General features: G+C 36.9%; 1 protein-coding gene and 1 pseudogene across 4 annotated transcripts in view; one reads left to right on the forward strand and one right to left on the reverse strand.

The window, feature by feature from the left end:
* NAV3 (neuron navigator 3) overlaps positions 1-24,075 on the forward strand; it is a 347,319-nt gene that overhangs the window by 187,663 nt on the left and 135,581 nt on the right. For all 4 annotated transcript variants that reach the window (XM_090273649.1, XM_090273652.1, XM_090273650.1 and 1 more), the window contains 2 exons: positions 230-613; positions 11,662-11,781. In XM_090273649.1, coding sequence (XP_090129775.1) covers positions 230-613; positions 11,662-11,781 — 504 coding nt within the window. The remainder of the gene's footprint in view (positions 1-229; positions 614-11,661; positions 11,782-24,075) is intronic.
* On the reverse strand, positions 18,705-19,680 carry LOC150012222 (heterogeneous nuclear ribonucleoprotein A1-like; annotated as a pseudogene).

The raw sequence follows: 24,075 nt of genomic DNA on the forward strand, positions 1-24,075 counted from the left end.
AAAGGAAAAAGAGCAATTAAAAGAAAAACTGCTAATGAATGCCCTTTCCCACAGTTGAACACCGTCAGAGGTGTTTAGAATCTCATTATGAATGCATAATTTGGCTTTCATGAAAATCATCATCTTCTAAGAAACGACTCCCAATTCCAGTCTTTCCTGTCTTCATGCATTCTTGGTCAATGGCTCCACGTGAACCTGAGTCCAGTTATTTCTCTATTTTATTTGACAGCACCCTGGAGACAACATTTGACAGCACAGTGACAACAGAAGTGAATGGCAGGACCATACCCAATTTGAGCAGCCGGCCCAGTCCCATGACCTGGAGGCTGGGCCAGGCTTGTCCCCGACTTCAGGCTGGAGACGCTCCCTCCCTGGGTGCTGGTTACCCCCGCAGCGGGACCAGTCGGTTCATCCACACTGACCCCTCGAGGTTCATGTATACGACGCCTCTCCGTCGCGCTGCCGTCTCTCGGCTGGGAAACATGTCACAAATTGACGTGAGTGAGAAAGCAAGTAGTGACCTGGACATGTCTTCTGAAGTTGATGTTGGCGGATATATGAGTGATGGAGATATCCTTGGGAAAAGTCTCAGGGCTGATGACATCAACAGCGGGTAAGTGACCCTGGTCCCTGCTCTCTAACAGAGTTATGCAAAAAGGAAAAGTGGTCCACTAAGATGTGTTAGTTATAGGAAGGGCACATGGGTCAGACAGTGTGAGGAATCTAAGATGCTAGGCTATTTCAGGTCCTCTCTTCTCATTTATGAGAAGTAAAATACCTAAAATTTCTATAAAATCTTTTCATTATAAGCCATTAAAATTTTCTATTGTTAGATCAGAGAAACACATGTGCCTTATGTTTTTCAGAGTGATTTTTCATGTGCTTCTTAAACAGCAGGTTTTGTGGTGAGAGACATTGGAAGAAGACAGGAGGGATTTTACTGAGCTGCTTGATTTTCTTTTTCTTTTCTGTTCTTTTTTTTTTTTTTCTTTTTCTTTTGTTTTTTGCTTGTCAAAGATGCCTGTAACTGCTTGGAGGAACAAATGTTTTCTAGCATTCTTACATCATTTTAGAGTTGTATGTTTCCATTTATCTATTGTAATGATATCAGATTTTCTTCTTTATCTTAGCCCCTGTTTTCTTTCTGTTTCCTAATAGAGCCCCACAAATGTTGTGATGATAAAAATCTTAAAGTATTTTGGCAATTCGGAATATTTAGTTCAATCTGAGTATGAGCCTCAATAGACACAATAAGATACAGTATTCCCTCACTTATCACGGGTATTACGTTTTAGACCCCACCTGCCCCGCTATAGGTGAAAATCTGCAAAGTAGGAACCTTACGTTTATTTTAGTATTTATATATATTTTAAGGCTTTATAAACCCTTCCCACACACTTATAAATGTTCCCAGTCCCTTATTAACCTTTCCCACTCCCTTATTAACCTTTTCCACACTTTTATAAACACTACTTTTTGTTCTTAAACATATTCTACACTCATCTACATAACTTTAAAAACATGCATATACAGTACTGCAAAATGCTGCGATATAGCAAAAAATCGGCAATAAATACTTAAATATATTTTTAAAAGTCCCGCGATACAGTGAGGCCACGATAAGTGAACCGTGATATAGAGAGGGACTACTGTAGTTATATTAAAAAGACTTTAATTAACAGTTGTAATTGCCCTTTCGAATACTTCCTGTTACTATTACACCTTTGTTAAGTGCGTTAAAGATACTGATTCATTTAACTTTCCACCACCAGCCCTTATGAGGTATTTTTGCACTTGTTTTACAGATAAGGAAACTGATCTTAACTGGCCTAATTGTATATATTAAAGAAAGACCAGATTGACATTAGAACTCAGGTGCCAGGCTCTGTAATCAAGGAAGAGCTTCCCAATTAATTTTATCTACTTTTTTTTCATGTGACTCTGCGATTTGACCTACTCTTTGTCCTTATACATCTGAGGACCAGTGTCAGAAATCACTCTTGTACATGACTAACTTTCATGAAAAGCTTGTTTGAAGGATGAAAAGACCTAAAAAGTACAAAATAGATCGTAATCAGAGTTATAGCTCTGCTCTGATATCCACCAGTCCATTCCAGGTAACCAGGTTACTGAAATTCTAATGGTTTATAATTAGGGAGACAGATTATGGTCAGTTAATGTAGGAAGTAACTGAGTTGCCACTGGAGTCAGAGTTCCTAATTTAAATCCCTTTCTACCATTTGTATTTGTGGACTCCTTAGAAGCTTAATTTATCCAATTTCATTATTGTCATCTGTAAAAAGGATAACATTGAAGAATCTCCATGAAATTATTTAGAATGAAGAAATAATTCACAAAATTTTACATAACACAAATCCTGTCACAATATAAGTGACAAGTTTATCTTCATCATAATTACATTTATTATTATTCATAATCATACTAATTGATTGTTGTTATCATCAACTATGGTGAGTACTTAACCTAGAAGGGGATATCCAGTTCAGGAAACACGATGGCAATGTAAGAATAAGGCATGAACTCTCTCTCCTCTGTCTGTCCTGTCTTTCTTCTTCATTCTTTCTTATCTCTCTCAATACCTTCTGCCCTTTTCTCCCTCTGTTTCTTTAAATAAAGGCATATGTGTGTATTCACTTTTTATATTCACCACTTAATGAAGAAACATTCCCCTAGGGGAAATACAAATTTAGTTTTCTTTGAGCCTTTGGTCATAACATTTTCATCAACGGATCAATATGTAATCCTGTTTTATATGTATTTCAGTTGAAAGACACCTTATTTATTATTTAATACATATTTGTCAATTAATTAACATTCACCACCCACAGCATTGTAACTCATGCCTGAATGAAGTTTATCTCACCCATATTTTTCTATGACACATCACAGCTTTCTTGCACTTAGGTACACAAGACAACTCCTTAGCACTACATGTGGGGGCCGTTTTATACAGCAAGATCTCCAACAAAAGGCACAAAAATTTGAAAAAGTTAGCTCTAAATAGATTGAAAAGGGCACTTATTTGAAGTAGGAGAGCTGAAACAAGAAGGCAGAATGTCACCTTGTTCGACCTCGGCTGGAAACATCCACGTGGGCAGCTCACACTTCTCACTGCTCTGAGTGTGTCCATGGATGAGCATCGAAGCGCTGCAGTTGTTCATGTGGGGGTTACAAACTTCAGCAGTAGGCAAATTTGCAATTATGGAATTTGAGAAAAATGAGGATTGACTTATGTTTATTTATACACATGGGAAATGCTTTCCTGTAGAGAAAAAGTTTATCTTGGGAGCAGTTTAAATCAGAAATCGAGGGACATTTACCATGTAATGTGTGAGTAATTTCAAAAGGTTCACACAAGTAAAATTTGAGCTGAGAGTTCAGAATAGCAGAAAGCACTAAATTTTGGCATGAAATAGAGAAGGGTCAATAAGGGAACATTTTAGTTCTGTTCCCTGTTTTAAATAGCTATAAAGGAGAGAACTATATTAAGAGAAAACGTGTAAGAAATGTATAAGTATTACAGAAGATTCGTTATTCAGCAACTGTGACTAACATATAATTTTCAAATCAAAGGGATAGGATTAGAAAACATTAATTACCTTTCCCTTTACTGAGACTCATAGAATATGAATATTTAAAGATAAGATTTGAGAGAGAGAGAGAGAGAGAGAGACTATTGTGACAGGTTTCAACGTTAGGTTAAGAGGTTTAAACTATGAGATTACCTAATAGTCACAGCGCATGAGGATGATGATGGTTTTCGAAAGACCAGTTTAGGGGAAATCTGAAAAAGGGATTGAGGGAAGAAGATCTGGGGAGAGATTTCAGGCACTGTTGCAAGAATTCGTGTCTACAGACATGAGGCCGGAAATATGAGAGTGTCATTGATAAGGGTAAAGGAGCGGGGGTTTATAGTGGGGGTACCACAAAGGAAAAATTTACAGACACAACAGTGGGCTACTCATGAGGGTGTAAGAAAGGCAGAGAATTCAGACAAGATGCCCATTTTATAGGCACAGGAAATAGAAAAGTACACCATCAGAGAAAATAGGTGATAAAGCAAAGAGAAGAGGAGATGATGAGTACAGAGTTAAAAATGCAGAGTTGGAGACAGAGGTGTTACTGGACTGAAGGGGGCTGGTTGCCTGAGCACCTCAAAGCCCATTAAGACAGGAATTTGCAGCCAAAAAAGTAAGAATTTAATAAGGAGATGGAGCCCTGCCTGGAGTTACAAGTATCACAAGCTCAAAAACCTGGCCCCTCAATGGCTTCTACAACATGAATTATACTGGGGAAAAAAATCATTAATCATGGTGGCTAATAGAATTAGGGCTATGGTCTCTACTGATTGGCAGGTGCTAGGGTGGGGGATAATTCTTCATTGGGTCTGGGCCTAACATCAGCCATGGAGTTGTTCTGACCAATTTCACAAGGATTTGCTCTGTGGGATCATTCCACTTTTCTGGGTCCAGAGCTAAAGCACAACGAGGCCAAGATACTATGTTTAGTTTGATTGAAAACTCTGTCTCAATAATCAATAGACCCAGGACCTTGTTTCTAAGACTGCTGGATACTGATCAGAACCTCTATGTCCTGAAGTGTTCATGATTAAGCAAGGGAGAAGGATGTGGGTGAGTCAGCACTAGGTGAAGCCAGATTGGGTCAAAGAAAAAAAGTCAAAATAAAAGTCCAGATTAAAGAAAAATTTTCTGTGCTATTACAGGGGATAAAGCAAAGGTAATGTAAAGCAAAAGTAGTGTCCAGAATAGAGATATAATGTAGGGTCCAATCTCATATAGGAAATAGTAGAAATTACGGGAGATAGGAGGACTTCTAGGAAAAGACTAAAGAGAGAAGAGAGATAATGAGCTTATGTATGTATTGAAAATTATTCCTTGAGTTCATCCTATGTGTCAAGCAACTTTCTAGGCCTTGTGTGTGCAGTGGTTAATCATTAGACACAGAACCTTCTTCCCCCATGTGACTTACAGCTAGTGTTTTCATATTTTTGTAGGTGCTCATTTATTCAATAAATCAATAGAAATATGTAAACATATATATGTATGTATACATTCTCAGATAAGTATTTTTTTAAGGAAAGTTTTAAACAACTGATTTCTGCATATAAATATATATTACAGGCATACCTATACTCACAAGCATTTTGTATTTTCAAGGACTCTAAGCTTCTGTGACAGAGGGATCTCAAAATCTCAATAACTTAACACAAAGTTCATTTCTCCTTTACATAAAACCCTCGCTGTTGTTTCTGACCCTCAGCTGGGGAATGGGCACCATACAGCCGTTCATAGACTAATGGCAATTCCGCTTTTATCCAACAGGTTTCTAGTGTCACTCTGGGTATTATATTTAACAGGCAGATGGCCAAGAGAGGAAGAGCCATGGTTTAAGAATATTCCATATGTACCCCGCCTGGAAGTGGTGCAATATGACTTCTACTCATCCCTTTATCCAGAACAGCTGTAATGCCACATCTAATGTAAGCCAGGCCAGGAGGTACAAGTCAGCTGTGTGCCCAGGAGGAAGGGGAAAAGGCTTTGATGAGAGCTGGGTAGCCTCTGCTCAATTCACTAAAGAGAAAAAAAGTGTTATACCCATTGTCCTTCCTCCTTATTTTATGCCTTAACGGAAACCCAATTCAGACTTCTGTTCTCCATTTTTGTTCCTTATCAGTCTTTCAAGTGAATCCAGCAAATGAGAGTTCAACAAACGAGTCCATTTAAGTATGAATCAGTGGTCCACATGTTTTCTGTTGACCAGCAGTCATTCATAATCAGTATCTAAATAAACTAAGTAAAAAATAACACAAATCCTTCAGGAAGACTTCTTCTGGTGATTTTTACCATTTTCTGTGTTCCATGGTAGAGTATAGGATGCTGAAATTTAAACAATGACTCAGCATTCTGTTCCCTGGGTAGAAGGTGACTAGACATGGTCACGGCTCATGCGTGACTAGCGGGCATTGTGTGAAGGACACCCAGCCTGGGTGTGCTGTGCATCATTGCTTCCTGGGTTACACAGTGTGCCATCATTGGCATCCCATGGACTGACCCTGGAATCTCAGCCTAAAATCAGAGGGTATTAAGACAGAAGAGCTAGAGACATGGGGAAATTTAATTTAATGGTGTTTTTCTTAATTAAGAAAAAAAGGCACGAAAATATCTGTGCTATAATTTTTGAAAAAATTAAGTCACAAAGTTAACTTCTTGTTCCCAGTTTTTGAATGTATGGGTTTAGTGATTAAAGGAACAAAGGGCTCAAAGGACAGTGATAAGTGAAAGTGTCTAATTTAGAGTTTTTTCTCATGTAACCACAGGAATGTCATGAAGTAAAAGGAATGGGGTTGATTTTTTTTTTTTTTTTCATGTACTTTAGGTACAACTCAGAAAATTAATCAGCATTCTGAGAGTTCAGAGTTTCTTGAAGCACGCAAAGGCTTATCTGTTTCTTCTCTTTTGAAAATGACTTTAAACACTTGGGGATGTGAATCTGCCAGTAATTAGAAATTAGAGGAAGGCCTCTTAAAATATGTCTCTTTATTTATGAAGCAAAAAAGACACACCCTGGAATATTAGGGGGAAAGTTACATATTTTAATTGGGTGAAAATTGAAATTATCAGCAGGAGTCACAGTGATAAATAGGCCAAGAAAATAACCTTAAATTCTACTTTAAGTTACATGGCCCAAACACAAAGAAATTTGATTCTGTGGAATGACATTTAAAAATAGATAATAATAAGATTTTAAAATTTTGTCTTTCCCTTGATCCTCCCTCCCTTCTCCTTTGGTAAACTTTGTGATGACTGAAGCTTGCTTAACACTGGGAAGGGCAGGGTTATGGGAGTTGGGTTAAAAGGACTGACCTGATAAACAACAGATTCCTAATTCCAATGCTTCTATGAGTATTATATTCAAGGTATGAGCTATTTTTAGTGAATGTAGAAATTTTAGTGGAAAAATAGCTGGTAATTCTAGCCAACACTTATAAAGCACTTACTACATGCTAGACAATGTTCTACGCATTTTAAGTTTAAGTCACTTTGAGTAAAATTTGAAATTTTAGTTAATCCACATTCTGAGAATTTAAGATTTCTTGAAGCATGCAATACTGGGCTGAGACTAAGCAAGTCTGGCTCCAGGCTGAACTTGACCTCATGAGACTGTCTGCATGTTTACTTTTAAACATTTCTCTCCAGAGAGTTGATTTTTCTTTTTTTACAGACAAACAAAACAGAGCTTTATAGCCATCATTCATTATTAATGTAGTTTTCTTAGCTAGCACATTTGATCTAGGGGACAATTCTTAATATTATCTGTGTCTGTCAAAAGGAAAATGCTGAATGGGAGTGCCTTTGAGATTACAAAATAAAACAAAGCAACCAAACACATTAGATGCCCTGTGTGTTCATGTTATTAAAAAATAGTGAATAGTAACACACAATGAGTAATATGAGGTATTAACTGTAAAACCATAGAATTCTAGGAAGATATGGTGGAAACATAGGTTTGGAATCTTCCCAAATCCCCCCCAAAAAACACAAAGCAACTAGATAGCAAAACCAAAAAATCATGATTACTCTTTACACATGCATGAAAAGATGATGACGTGGTATCATCTCAAACCCAAAGTAAAGCAGTTAAGGACAAACAGCCAGGGGCCAAAGGACCAGCAAGATCTCAGCATGTTTGTAAATAAGTCACAGAGGGGAGCAGTGGGACATCTGATGACTCTGAAAACAGAAGAACCCAAGAACAGGTGAGAGAAACTGAGGAGAAAACACACAGATAAGATTTAAAGATAGCAGCTGAAGCTGGGAGGGGTGTTGACCTCTTGACCAGCGGGGACAGTTAAGGGTTGAAGGTCATGTATGAAGGGAATGGAGCAATCTGGTTCCTTGCAGGACAGTGCCCCAAACTGAACAGGACATGGCATAAAGGTAGAAAGGTAGTCCAGACAAAAGCGGGAAACAGGCACAGAGTCCAAAAATGTCAAAAAGCTAATTACCATAGTTTTAAACACTACACAAAAATAATAGAAGCAGTAGGATCAGCTGTGCGAGGACAGGGTGCTGGTGCTCTGATGTGGTCTGTAGCTGTCCACTGGGCACACTGGCCCTGGGGTTTCCCAGGTGGTGCAGGCCAAAATCACCCCCACCTGTGTTTTTCCTGGGGGCCACCCTGCCTAACCTATAAAGCAATCTGAGATGGCTGCTACTTATGCTGGGCTTGGAGATTCCCAGACAAAGCCAAGCTGTGAATCTAGGCTATTACTGCTAGTGCTGGGCCTGGGGCTTACTGAGGGCTGCTGTTGCTTGTTTGAGAGGATTTAGGAAGTTGAGAAGCATGAGCCAAGATTAGCCATTCAAATGGAAAAGCAATTTGGGTGGACCTATAAATTGGGTGGGGCGGAGTCTCTGGGGATTGCTGAGGCAGGTCAAACAGTGTTAGCCAGATTGATGGAGTCTCACATATGGCACCGGCTTGCTGACTCCGTGGGGGGAGTGTTTAGAAAACGGACAATGGCCTCTGTTTGCCTTGACTCCAGAAACTTCAGTTATTGCCTTTATGGCACTGGTGTCTTTCAAGATGCTACTGTGGTGTTAGAGCTCAGATGGAGTGAGTCTAGTAGATGAGTCTGTGTGTGGGTTCTTTAAGAGGAACTGCTTGGGGCTCCATCACTTTCTTCCACCAACTCAATCCCCACTGTTATTGCCAGCCAGAAGTTGTGGGGACTTATCTTTCTGTCACTGGAACCCTGGGCTGGGGGCCTGGTGTGGGTCTGGGACTTCTTGCTCCTGATATATCCCTCCCAAATTTTATACGCCGCACATGGGTGAGGGACCAGCCATTTTGCATCTGCACCTCTCCCATCAGTCTGGATGGATATGATTTCTTTAATTCCATAGTTGTCAGACTTCCATTCAACTCAATTTCTGTCAGTTCTACATGATAATTGTTCTGTATTTTAGTTGTAATTTTGAAGTGTTTGTATGAAGAGGGACTGTAGCATAATTTTTCTAGAGGAACTATGAAATTTATGTTCTTTTAGATTTTTAAATCCTCTAGAAAGAATGAAAAGAAGGAAAAATTACCAAGAAAAATTTTAAATCAGGAATTTGTTTACTGGTATGATGCCTGTTTTAAAGTTTTAAATAACAAACTCATGATTCTATTATGAAAATGCCTCACCAACATTCTGTGTAAACAGAAGAATTATACACTGACATTTTTCAGCCCAATTAATACCTGTAATAAACCTATTTAATATTAACTGGAAAATTAAAGAGCCAAAGAAAAACTAATGTCCTTTGAAATACTTCCCCCAAAAAAATGTTTTCTTTTCCTAATTGGAAGGTTTATGTATTTTGTTTAATTTAGAAAATTAGTTTTAAAGCAGTTAATCTTTTTCTACAAAATTAACTTTTCTTTAGGTATCAAGTAATTGCAAGGTTATGTTTCTAATAGAAGTGATCTCTTATCTTATTTCCTTTATATACATTACTATTATGGATAGAGTTACTTAGAACAGCTGCAATGGTTTCTTCCTACAAAATGGAAGCCTTTAAATTGAACTGAATAAATCTTTAATATATTTTTGAGCCCAAACTATATACAAAACACTTAGCTAAACACTTTTGGGAATACACAGATGACTAAGACAGACCAATAGGATGTAAAACATAACATGTAAGCATTGTTACAACTTCCTCCAGAGCTTAAGTTTAGGATTAAGTATGTTGATAGCTAAGAAAATAAAGTAAATAAATAAAAATTTAAAAGTCTCAATTTCTGGAGAAAAGATTACTATGATCCTCAACTTTTTAAAACACAATTTTAAAAGGGGTGTGAATGAGAAAAATATTTGCCACTAAACACTTTTACTTTATTAGAAAGTCCAACATATGCTCCATCTTAAGAAAAGAGGCAATAACAACATGTAGAAGGATAACTATCCCTTTACTCTTTAATTGTATCATTTTGTATCACTCAACAGAGTACAGGGAATGATGCTCATAATCATCAATTCATTATCAAAAGAGTTAAATTATATCTAGTATTCTCTATTTAAATAGTATGTCAGTGTTCTACACACTTTTGAGCCAAAGTTCTCTTTTTACTTTTTAATTTTGGTGAAACTAAATTCTTTAGTTATCAAGAAAATTAACCATGTCAAATGCCTTATAAGGATAATGCATTATGATTTAGAGTTACTGTTTTGTATATAAAATACATATATTTTCTTTTCAAAATATATGGGAGACATAGTGCATAAGTAACTACTGTTTATAGGGTTCTCATATTAAGAACTTTATGTATTTCTTCTTTAATTGTCATAAAACCTATCTGCTGTGGATTCTTCCCATTTTCAGAAGAAGAAATTGAGGCACAGTGTATGAGGTTTCTTCAAGGTCCTTTAATTAGTATGTAAAGAATTTACTAACCATTTCATAATCCTCGTATAGCAATTTGGTGAATGTTCAGTATGGTCATCATTAAATTTTTTAATACCAAAAAGTGAAATCAACTTGAATTTAAACAAAATGGGCAGTGATTATAAAGAAGCAAGGATATCTCCCAGAGCCAACAGGCAAGCTGTGAAGCTGAAGCTGCATGGCCAAGTGTCTCTGCTTCTTTTTGTGCACCTGTGTCATTGTTTTTACTCAGCTTTCTTTGAGGCTCTTTGCATCTAGTGAATAGAAATATCCTGGGTTTTCATTATTAACTCTATACACATATAAAGATTGAGTCTATATCCCAGTTTAAAAAAAAAAAAAAAGGTGAGAGAAAAGAAAAACTCAACTAGCCTGGCATGGAGTATGAGATTAACCACCCTATTCTAATCCTTCTTGGTCAAGCAAGCAAGATTATCTAACAGTAACGTGACTGAGGCTGGACTGGCCCTGTGTATTGATGGTGGTCCTGTGATAAGAGGGAACCAGATCTCAGAGACAGGAAGTGGGAAGACAGTGTGGCCTTTCAGTTCAGACAGCAATACATAGTCAAGATCATGGTTTCTGGAGCAAACTTTTTAGATTCATTTCTCAATTCTGCAATGACTGCTTGAGTGACCTTATGTAAACTCTTAAACTTCTTGTGCATACTTATTTTTTAATCTCTAATATGGGGATAATAATATTATTACACATAAACTATTTGAAACATTCCTGGCAACATATTAAACAATTAATGCATCTTGGTTATTATTTTATGATAGCAGTCAATTGTAGCATATATTCTACTTATCAAATAAATTAATTTTAAGTTTACTGATGTTCATTGCTCCTATGACCATCAATGCTTCAAAAATGAAATCATCTTTTATTTTGCTAAGAGCTGTATGATTTACAAGCCTATTCAAAATATTGATGACAAAAGAGGAAAGCATAAGGTTTTATAATTGGCTCTAGTTACATGTTGTGGTAAGGAAGATTGATTTTCTAATAAACTTGAAAAGATATTCTAATTTTTCCTGGTGAATAGAATGCACATGTAGAAAAAACTATAATAGAGGATATTTGCATAATTATTGAAAAATGTGAACACAATTTGCTTATTAAGTGCAATTATACAGATGAAGTCACTTAATTTTCTGTTGTTTATTCACACATTTATTTTCAGGTACATGACAGACGGAGGACTCAACCTATATACTAGAAGTCTGAACCGAATACCAGACACAGGGACTTCCAGGGAGGTCATTCAGAGAGGTGTTCATGATGTGACAGTCGATGCAGACAGGTAATGCCATCAGCATATATGATCATGAGGAGCATATAAAGCCATTTTATAAATGAGATCCTAAGAGTTTTACAGTATAAATGAAAGTACTTTTATTTTGATACCATTATTTTGGAACATTTTTTAAAAACTAAGGTGGTTTTGCTTTAAAGACTGCAAGACTTTTACAACTCTGTGTACTAAATAAACTGCAGTGCTGTAACCTAATTTTAGGTTACATGGCAGCGAGTTTTAGTATATCTAAAGCAAAATTATAAACATAGACTTAAATTCTTTACTTAAAAAGAACCCTGGCTGATAAATTTCTTTCAATTTGGATATCCTCAGATGTACCTGGAGGCTCATGATATAAAAATTGAAACATAATTTAAATCATCAAATACAGTACAGTAAGCTTGATGCTTTTCTTGAGGGGTTTGTTGAAAGATACAACTCTTGCTTTAGGCTAATTTCTGATTCATAATTGTTTCAAATTGCTTGAAGGTAGGTGTGTGTGTTTCATATACTAGTTATTATTTTGCTGGGAAGTGTTTTGTCAATTTCATTAGAATCACTGCTGTTCCATAATATTGTCTGTGTAAAATAATTCTGTGAGGCATACTTCTGATCTAATTTTGCCACATTTTCACTCAGAATTTTGACTTAATTAGGAAGAGAATACCCATTTCTAGCACTCCTATATAGCAATACTTAGAGTGGTTCCTTAATTCAGCTTTTATGAGGACAAAAGGTTAAGATTTAATGTATCCAGATTCTGAAATAAGAACTGTGTATGATACCTTGTGCATTGTAGTACATCCAACTACAAAGGCTAGAGAGTGAATTCTGATATTACTGTCAGATTCTCCTCTATCAAATGCTGCTGGCACTAGCTGGGTGGCTCAGTCAGTTGGAGTGTTGTCTCATCCACCAAAAGGTTGAAGGTTTGATTCCTGGTCAGGGCACATACCTAGATTGTGGGTTTGATCCCCAGTTGGAGCACACACAGGAGACAGACAACTGATCAATGATACTTCTCTCTCACATCTCTCACTCTCTCTCTGTCTCTCTCTCTCTGTCTCTCTCTCTCCATCTCAAATCAATAAACATATCCTCAGGTAAGAATTTTTTTTAAATGTTGCTTATATTTTAATTACTGTTGGCCAAAGGAACAATGTTGAATCTCATCCCAGCCTTTTAGTCTGTATGCCAGGGGTGTGTGCGTGTGTGTGTGTGTGTGTGTGTGTAGAGAGAGATAGAGGGAATGCCCTTTTCTACATTCATTGCACTATTGCCTCCATCACAACATTTCTGTTGCAGCTTAATGTTACTTTTTCAGAGGAGTGTTTCCAGAGTAGCTAAGACATATTTCATTTCCAGTCACTTTCTTGGCCATTACTGTATATTGTTTTCTTCACTTTACACACCACTTCTTGAACATATCATACTTGTTTATTTCCATGTTTATTTTATATCTCCCTCATGGCCGTGTTAAGCCCATAAATGCAGAATTTTTGTCATATTCAATATATGTCAAGCCTTTAACAAGTGTTTGTGGCGTGAATGCACACAGGAGCAAATATAGGCTCCACATTCATACACAGGCTAGCAATACCGTCCCATTTGGTAGGGGCAAATGATGCCGGGAAAGAGCCGTGATCCTGAAAACAAATATTATGTAAGAGAGGGAATGAGTTATGTGGACAAATAAAAAGCAGTGATTAAAGAGGAAGAAATCCAAAGTGTAGACCACATTTTGAATTTGCACTTTGTTAGCTAGTAGTAGAAGACATTAAAGGACAGGAAAATTTTATTCGTTTTTGGGAAATGAGAATATTGTGGCAGAACTTAGGAATTAATACAAAGGTGGCTTATTTTTGAGACAGTTGAGATAGCCAGCTCTCGTTGCTTCTTTAAGGCTCCAGATTGGGGCCTGACTGAGGAACCTCAGCCAACAGAAAGACCCAGATATGTGCTAATAAATTGGAATCTGTGGAAGTAGTGGTTCTTCAAGTGTGCCACCTGGACCTGCAGCATCAGCATCACCTTGTTAGGAATGCAAACTCTGCTCCACCCATGGCCTAAGGGATCGAAACCTGTGTGTGGGTGGGGCCCAGCAATCTGAGCTTTAACCAGCCCTCCAGGTCCACTGCCTTAAAACTAAAAAGACATTTTAAAGTTTCTTATTTATTTTATTAGCTATGTTCAGTCAAGGAAAAGAGAATATCAAAGTAACAATGACACTAATCTTTAAAATAGATCAACTAATGATGTGCCGCATCTGAAATAATTGTCTAAGTTAGATTCAGCTTTTGAGATTTATATGTTTTCTGAAAGAATTATGTAATTTAAGAAATACAAAAACACACTTTAGTTACTTGTGTAAGTTAAACAGTGAAACGATTAGAGTGAAAAATCCTACTCTCAGCAGAGATAGTAGCTTCTCCTTTATTATAGATAAGTCTGAGGTTCCTTTAAAATCCTATATTCAGGATGTGATTCAGTGTGTGTATCTTTTTTAAATGCATACTCTTAAATATTATAGTTGTGCAAATCCTTCTGTTAATTTAAAGCACTTCCTTATACAGGATGTTATTTCACAAAATTTTCTTAATTTTGATATTCATTCCAAATAGAATAGTCAAGGATGGCTACAAGGTAATACCTCTTTGTCAGTTTTACTCAAAAATGATGCTGAGAAGTCCTCAAGTCCTTAACCTTTTTTAGTTTAGTGCTCTTACCACCACAGATGTGTCTCTATAATGATATTTAATTTATTCCTATAATATGTTAAGAAATACTAATTTAGCCTAATGCCTTCATTTGGTGGCTATAATATCACAAGGACTTGGGTCTTTTACCTCCTATACTTCCAGTTTCCAGCTACCTTAGTGAAGGTCTTTTAAAAATATGAAACATATCAGTAATTGCTTCAGTTTAGTAAATTGGTAAATGATAAGGCTTTTGATAGTTTGCTGATAAGAAAGCTTAAAAGCAAAAAACAACTACAGTGTTTTATTAATTTTTCCTATTTCTTAGATGCAAAAGTTGCACCAATGAAAATGCACTTACCTAATGGCAAGGTAGCCGGCTGGCTGGAATAGCAAAGGGCCTGAATTATTTGCATTGCTACAGTGAATGTTGCATGTTCCCCTTTGATCAAACTCTGGTTATGATGGGCAATGGGGAACAGCTGATTTCCTCTTCCCAGCAAATTGAAATGGCTCCAGAGAAAACAGGAGGGCTTTCAACAGCTGACTGGAGTGTATTTTAAGTATTTTTTTACTCAAAGACATTGCAGTTCCTTTACTTTCCATATCAATCCAACACCAGCCACATTTACTTATTAAACTAAGAGAAGATTAAAGAATGTGGCTATTCCTTGTAGACGTGTTGGAAACTCTGGGAACTTTATAAATAAACTCATAACAGGCAGTTAAAATGTATGAGTTTTATCCAGTTGGCTCTGGTTATAATGAGGTTAATTATAATTCATATATACTTAAAATTAGATTGTGCTATATTCAAAAGGTAATTTGGGGGGAAAAGCGGGATGTAGTTGTTGTTTTGGCCTTTATTTACTCCTATTATTGTCCTTATAACACATATTTGATTAAAAATATATATAATTACTTCCTAATTTCCTGATTGCATAATAACATCTTGGGTAAAAATAAAATAAATAATAAAGATAAAAGGCTTTGAGTTTAATGGTCAGAGAGAATAATGGAAACAAAAGACAAAGCCATAATAAAATTGACCAAGTAATAATAGGTATATATACAAAGTACCTTAGAAGCGCCAAAGGGAAATATATAATAATTACTACCCTGAAGATTTCAACAAGCCGCATGACTTAAGTGGGCCCATAAAGGAAGCATAAGACTTTTTGACATGTAGCCTGGAAGAAATCAGATGGAATGTGGGAGTAGAAGCATAGAGGTATGGGAGAGTTTGGTTTCAAGGAGAGGTTAAAGGAAACAATAGGGGGAGAGTAGTGAAGGCCATAAAAACAGATTTTATAAGGAACTATTGCAATAGGGGAAAGGAAACTGCAGTGTAGGATTGGGCTTAATTCTGAATACAACCATAAAAAGTGGGGAGTTACAGCCAACAAGCAGAGTGAGGAGGTCAGTGGATGGAAAATGACTAGAAGGACATATATCAGGGTAGGGGGATTCTTGTTAAACCTACTTACTTAACAGGAGTTTTGCTGAATGTAGGCTAGAGTGATCAACTACTGAGGGTAGAGAATGAGAAATGTGACCAGCACTGAAGGTGATCAGATATCAAGAGGGGGATTCTCTCTGAACTAACAGCAGGATTCTTACTAAAACTGGGCATGGAGGCCCAGCAAGGGGAAAAGGTCAAAGCTAATGTGATTTAGCTAGTGCTCTGGTAATGTGGACAAGGATGACAAGAAACAAAATATTTGCAGGGCCATCCTAAAGTTTAGCTAATTTTAATTAGTACTTTTTTTTATTTTAAAATAAAAGCACATGTTAAAATCATTGCATTTAAAAAGAACTCTTCCACAGCAAGTATTGAATAAGGGTGGTGCAAAGAGAGGTAGACTGTTTAGGAAGTGACTGTAAAAGTCCAAGTAAAAGAAGAAAAGCACCTAACTGAAGAGTGGATGTGGAGACACCATTTCTAGAGGAAGTTGGGTTTGGTCTATGTGTATTACTCTGCTGGGTTGCCATAAAAAACTGGCTTAAACAACAGATATTTATGTTCTCATAATTCTGGAGGCTAAAATCCATGGTCACAGTATAGAAAATTTCGTTTCTGGTGAGCGTTCTCTTCTAGACTTGTAGACAGCCACCTTCTCACTGTGTCCTCGTGTAGCTTTTCTTCTGTACTCTCTCGGGGTCAAAGAGAGAAATAGCTCCTGTCTATTTCTCTTTTTACAGGACACCAGTTGTATTGGAATAAGGCCCCACCCTATGACTACATTTATACTTAATTACCTCAGTAAAAGCTCTGTCTCCAAAATAGACATATTGGAGGTTAGAGCTTCAACATATAAATTTTAGAGGTAAGGGAGGGGACTTACACAATTCAGTCCGTATCATTGTGTTACTCTCAGCTGGTTTTATTCTTGGAGAAAGAGGTTCGGTCACTGTATAAGTACTGGATTAAAGTAGTGAGTGTGTACGTCATATGCACATTACAAGCTCAAATCCTACAGGAATCAGGAAGATCACATAAAATGAATAAAGCAGAAGACAGATGGTAAACATGACCACTTCAAAGGGGGAAGTCACTCTGAGGTCCAGAGTTTGCCTCCTGTAGAAATGCACAAGTGTGGAAAGGAGAGCTGAGGATTGCCAAACCATTAGAATTTTCAAGTGATATCAAGAGTCTGGGCTTTTGTGAGCAATCTCCTAATTTTAAAATATTGACAACTGTCTTAATACCACTGTGAGCTCAATATATAAACATACAAATTTCTTCAATGGCAAATAATCTAGGAAATCACAGAGAATCCTAGATACAGTAAGACACAATGAACATTCTCATTGATGGTCATGTAAATGTCCTAGGTCCCATAACGTTTCCCACAGAGGTACACTCAGACTGACACCTGCTGTCCAGAATGTGAATGCACCAGTTGTGAGAATCCAGCCCATGAGGTATAAAACTATCCGAGCACATTTGCAAGTTTTTAGTGCAAGACAAGACAAATCTAAGATCCATTTTCCAGCCAGAGCATCCCTCAGTGGAGCTGGCCTTAGGCCTGTTACGGTAGTAACTAATTAATTTTGTTTAAACAACTATGTGAATCAGCACTGAAGGCAAAGCACACATTTGTATCTGTGATGTCATGTGAGAAAACAAGCCCTGAGAATAAACCCTTGACATTAAAAAGTTAATAAAAGAAGCATAGCCATTGAAGAGACAAAGAAATCAGCTCTAACATGAGGTCAAGAAACAAATAACTGGTAACTCTGAGGTGGAGAGAAGAGGAAATCAGCAATGATGTCAAGTTCCATGGACAAATGCAGTTAGGTGAAAAAGACTTGTGCCAAAAAAAGAAAAAAAAAGTAATATACAGTTAGAAGTCTTCTGGATAACTAAGCAAAGTATAAGCTACAGCCTGAATTACTAAAATAGAATGGTCATAGAAGCCAAAATTTAGTTATGTTGCGATGTATCCAGGCAGTCATTAAGTCAATATAATGACAGAATGAGTCTTTTTTTTTTCTCAAGAGGATATTAAATCGTTTATTGATTACACATGATAATGGATGATACACAAACTTCATTCCCATCTATAATTTTATCTGGTACCATAATTCAATTTAGATATATTGCATAGGATGTGCCAACAATCATTAATAACAAAATAAAGTCCATGACTCTGCTTGGGTGACCCTTTTAATGGTGAACTCCAGGTCACAACACAGTAACTTATCAATTCAACTACACCAGGGTTTCTGAAGACAATAGCTTGTGTGCCCAAGCAGGTTGTAAATAAATTTCAAATGGAACCTGGCATCACCCTGAAGGAATTCCAACTTCACACTGTTGGGGTAATTTACCAAGATGGCTTCAGAGTAGACTAACTTTACACAGCACATTTACAAAAAGACACATTTATTCAGCGTCATGATCAGACTATTACATTTAGCAATCAACAGCATGGGTGCAAAAAAAAGAAAAAAGGAAAAAAAAAAAACTACATTAAAAACCCTTTTTTGGAATGCTTTACACTTTCCACAGAACAGAAACTAAAATAACCTGTTATACAATTAGTCACAAATACAGTCCTCGAGTTTTTTGCCCATTCTCATGAGTATTGTCTAAAACATGTCTTCTTTGTAGCAGCTAGGCCCTGCCACCACTGTGCTTGGCTGAGTTCACAAATCTTTTGTAACCTGTAGCTTCCCCGTCACTTCTCTGGCTCTCCTCTCCTGCTAAGCTTTGTTTCCTGGTAGTAATTAAAACCTGCCACTGCCATAGCTACTGCTGCTGCTGGAACCACCATAGCCACCTTGGTTTCATGGTTTGGCAAAGTATTGGCCTCCACTACCATAAGGGCCAGAGCTTCTGCCTCCAAAGTTTCCTCCTTTCATGGGTCCAAAATTTGAAGATTGATTGTTGTAATTGCCAAAATCATTGTAGCTTCCGCCACCTCCAAAATTACTTCCATCATTACCAAATCCATTATAGCCATCCCCACTGCCACCATATCCACCACCACCACGGCTACCACCAAAGCCACCTCGACCACTGAAGTTTCCTCCACGACCAAAGTTATCATTCCCACCAAAACCGCCTCCACGACCACCTCTGAAGTTTCCAGAACCACTTCGACCTCTTTGGCTGGATGAAGCACTAGCCATCTCTTGCTTAGATAGGGCTTTCCTCACTTCACAGTTGTGGCCATTTACAGTATGGTATTTCTGAATGACAGTCTTGTCTACAGAGTCATGGTCATCAAAAGTTACAAAAGCGAAGCCTCTCTTTTTGCCACTGCCTCGGTCAGTCATGATTTCAGTCACTTCAATTTTCCCATATTGTTCAAAATAATATCTTAGGTAATGTTCCTCAGTGTCTTCTTTAATACAACCAACAAAAATCTTTTTTCACAGTTAAGTGTGCACCAGGTCTTTGAGAATCTTCTCTTGAGACAGCCCTCTTTGGTTCCACAACTCTTCCGTCCACCTTGTGTGGTCTAGCATTCATGGCTGCATCCACCTCCTCCACAGTGGCGTATGTGACAAACCCAAAGCCTCTGGAGTGCTTGGTATTTGGATCTCTCATCACCGCACAGTCTGTGAGTGTTCCCCATTGCTCAGAATGGCTCCTCAGACTCCCATCTGTTGTTTCAAAGCTCAAACCTCCAATAAAGAGCTTTCATAGCTGTTCCGGCTCTTTGGGAGACTCTGACTTAGACATGACGACTTCAGGGCAGGAGACTTCAACAATGCTTACTCAGCAACATCCACCGGCAGAAAGCCAGAATGAGTCTTAAAACAGAGGAAGCCAAAGCTGCAGATACCAAATTCTGTATTACATATGAACAGAATTATACAAAATATAGTAACAAAGCTACCTTTCCAGGTCTCTTCTGGCTTGTCTATTATTATCTAAATTATATTCCTAAATATAGTGATAGTTGATTTCAATTATAAACTAATCAATTTTCATATTTTAATTGATTTTTTATTTTTAATTATAACCTTTTGAAAATATAAAAGCATAATACATCATAGAACTTATTACTTTTGTACTGTAGTAACTGACAGATTGGTTTGATTTGAGATACTACAATCCAGATGCTGAAGTTACAGTTGAGGAAGGAGTTTGCAAAAGGCTCTAAGGAATTGTCATGATTTTACATGCCTCTCAGGTTATTTATTGGTCATCGGCAGCCGTCCGTCTCGAGAGACGATGGCGTAGCTTCTTGAGAGTCTATCTGCACCGCCGAGAATGGCTGTGCAGTCCGACTCGGGAGTGACAATCCCTGCCGCACTTGTTACAGGTGAAGGCAGATGGCTGTTGTTGCTGCTGTTGACGCTGCTTCTGCCTCGATCTTTTCTGGACCGCCTCCTCGTTGCGCGCAGCCTCTGCGCGTGACGTACCTTGCCTGACCGCGAGCCTCCGGGCTAGGCGGTTGTCTGCTTGAACTTCCCATGTGTTGAGATTGATGGAGCATTGTGTCATGTCCTTTTTGCAAATGTCTTTGAACCGCAGTTTTGGGCACCCTGTCATCCTCTGGCCTTCTGATTGGTCATCACAACTCTTAATATATTAGGGGAAGCTTAAGTCCAACCATCTACTCATACTGAATCCCTTGACAGGGTGGGAGAGAGAAACTTTTCCTCTACCCTCTTAGATTTAGTGTTTGGGGATGTGCAAATTACACTGGGAAAAGACAGATGATCAAGAAAAAAGACCGATTTTTAAATTTATCTATGTACCCGTATGTTGTTCACAGAAAATGTGACTAAAGAAGGTGGTTAGAATTTGGGGCTTATCTTAGAAGGGGAAGGAGTGGGGAGAAGGGCACTCATGGAAAACAAATGACTTCTTGGAAAGATAAGTGGTCCCTGAGAAGGAGAGATGGGAGCTATGATAGCTGTGTGATAATGTCTGTTTAGATGATTTCTTATCCCTGCTGCTTGTCTCTGGTGATAGGAGGGAATCTTCTGTGATTGTAAAATTCCCAAGGAGGGGATATGTGATGGTAGAATTCTTTTGGGATGCTCTGCCTTTAGGCAGATATGGGAGTTTAGAAAACAAAAATTTAAAAAGGCCCAACTCTTCACAGTGGTATATTTTGGATTCCTTCACCCTAAATCTACAGTTGTTATCAATGTGTAGAAAATTTCACTGAGTCCACAAATTCTTATAAAATCAGCTGGTGAGTCAATTCTAAGGGAGGAAGGTCTTTCATATTTCCATGACTTCACCAAATAGAAGCGCAGGCAACAGAGATTCTCCTAAGCCACCAAGCAAATATCTCCAGGGTTTAGATTCATGATGCTTGTCACTAGTCTGTTTACACTCTAACAATTTATTCCATCTGTGCTGATTTGTGCCAGCATAATCACAGAATAAGTATATTGCCATATCTTAAGTATTTCCTTCATTAGCTCACTGGCTTCCCATAGAAATTAAAAGCAAACACAAAAAAAGATTAATAGGCTGAGATGGAAATAAAGTAAATATAATTATTTCATTTCATAATCAAGTGGCCTGCAATTTTTTTCTCCCTCATTTATTTATTTTAAGTAGAGAGACAGCAATGCGAAACACTGGGGAAGCAGAAAATGCTTTATTTGCCTTCTCACTTTCACCTTGTACCTGTTCACCAGCACAGGCTTGTGAACTGATGCTGAACTTTGTCCCAATTCTCAGATCTAATCGACCTCATTGTAAGTAATCTTATTAACTTCTAATAGTTTTTTTTCTTAACAATTTTATTTATTTGTTTATTTATTTATTTATTTATTTTTAGAGAGAGGGGAAAGGAGAAAGAGAGGGAGAGAAACATCACTGTGTGGTTGCCTCTCACACGCCCCCATCTGGGGACTTGACGTGCAACCTAGTCATGTGCCCTGACTGGGAATCCAACCAGCCACTTGATTTGCAAGCCGACGCTCAATCCATTGAGCCACTGCAGCCAGGGCCAATAGTTTTAAGTAATACTCCTCATAGAATTAATTCATAATGAAGACATATGTTGAGAGCCTACTTTCTGCCAAACACAATTCTCAATCCTGTGGATCCCTTTACTCAGGGGTTTTAATTAAGATATTAGAATGGGGATTATTAATACCTAAAAAAATGAGACTCAAAGGATATTTGGATAGTACAACTAGCATAAGTTGTGGATATTTTTGGTTGGGATACCTTTTAATACCTTTAAAAACATACATACAGATGGCTTTAAGCCCTACCACCTCTTTTTAAGATTGCTCCTGATGTTAAACGTGATCAGAACTAAACTTTACCATTTTAGAATTGATCTCCCAATAGTGATGGTCCTCAGCTCTCTTATTCATGCAGTAATTTACTATGTCTCCTTCCAAAACAATTTACTAATGAATCTTATGAAAATGATGATGATGATGATGATGACGAGTCAAGGCTGTTACAATAAAAATAGCTATAGTCACTATCAATAATAAGGACATAGTTAGTATATGTAGCCAACATACCATATTATTTAAAAACACCATCTTTATATTATCTTTAAAACAGCCCTAAGAAAGGGGTTTTGTTACTGCCATTTTGTGAGATAGAATTATTCAGTCAACTGACTTGCCTATAGACTCTTCATTAATAAATGACAAGATTTAAATTCAGTTTTTGTACTCTTAGTATTATTCATAAAATTATTAATTCAAGTAAAGGTTTTTTTTAAATGCTATATGACATTTTTTGATTTTTAAAGTTATTTCATTTTCCATTTTGATTAAACATATCTGTAAAATATAAATAATCTTTTTTATTCAACTTCATAAATGTTGATAATTATGTTTCTGCAGTATGCAATAATATTCTTGTTCTGCAGATTGTCAATAAACCTAAAAACACAATTGACAGAACAATATTTTCACATTCATTAGAGCTTCTAAAAGGCTGGTTAAGTTGTTAATACCAGTAAAGCAATTTAGCCGTGTTTTGTTCTTTTATATATATATATATATATATATATATATATAAATCCAACAAAATCTGAGATCTCTTTGTTGAAATATCTTCTAACAGGCTCAATAAAATCAGAAAAATGGAAAGGGGATAAATATATTCAGATTATACACAAAAAAACCTAAAAGAGTACTTATATGAACAGAAAAGCAATTTGGGCCTTTTATATTACATGATTATTTTTTCCACAAAGAGCAATAAAACAGGAGAGATTGTGTCAGTTAATTATTTGATTTGATTTAAGAAGTTACACCTATACATGAGACACTTGTTTTTTCCCTACAGGAACTAAGGGCGAATTGTTTTTTCTAATAGGCAAACTAATGGGGTGAGACATTCGACTTGGAATAATTGAATTGAGGGCTTCCAGCTGACAGCTGATAAATTCTGCATCTTCTTCACTCTGCCTACATGGAGTGGGTGGCATAGACTTAGTCATATGTGCTCCATTTATATCTTCTTTCCTTGCTTGACTTAATTTGTGTTTGAAATGGTTAAAATTATTTGCATGAGTTGGATTTTTTAAAGCCCTAACAGAGCTTCCATATGTTTTTGCAGATAAGTTGCAAATGAAAGTGTAGTCTTTACATGTGAGTGCTTATTTTCTGAATTAAACAGTTATCTTGTTATTATAAAGCTTTTCTGTGATTATTGAAGAAAATCCACAGAATAAATAAAATTATAGAGAATCTAAAAATAATCCATAAATCACCCATCCCCCAAACAACTGAGAATATTGCTATGATGTTTACCTCCTAGGCTTGCTTACCCACTCTATTTACACAGTTTGGGTTACACCATCTACCCAATATATTATCCTGCTTCCTTCACTTAACTTACATAATGAACAATATCACATAGTGTGAAATATTATTTTACATTATGAGTTTTAATGATTGTATGTTATTCTACCATATGGAAAAAAATGACATATAAGGAGGTTGTTAAATCAACTGTTAAATTTAAGAAATTCATCAAATTTTTGATTTTATTGGCAAAGTCATTAGCAGAATTTTCCTGATCTGGTTGTAGAACTATGTGTGTATGTGTGTGTGTGTATAAACATGTAAATCTCATTCTTTAAGATTAACTTATAATTTAGCTTTAATTTTAGATTTTTTATTTCAAGTATATATTTATGGTTTTATA

Source organism: Furipterus horrens, unplaced genomic scaffold (assembly GCF_987537825.1).
Source record: "Furipterus horrens unplaced genomic scaffold, mFurHor1.1.pri manual_scaffold_4, whole genome shotgun sequence".
In the NCBI taxonomy this organism is placed as follows: Eukaryota; Metazoa; Chordata; class Mammalia; order Chiroptera; family Furipteridae; genus Furipterus; species Furipterus horrens.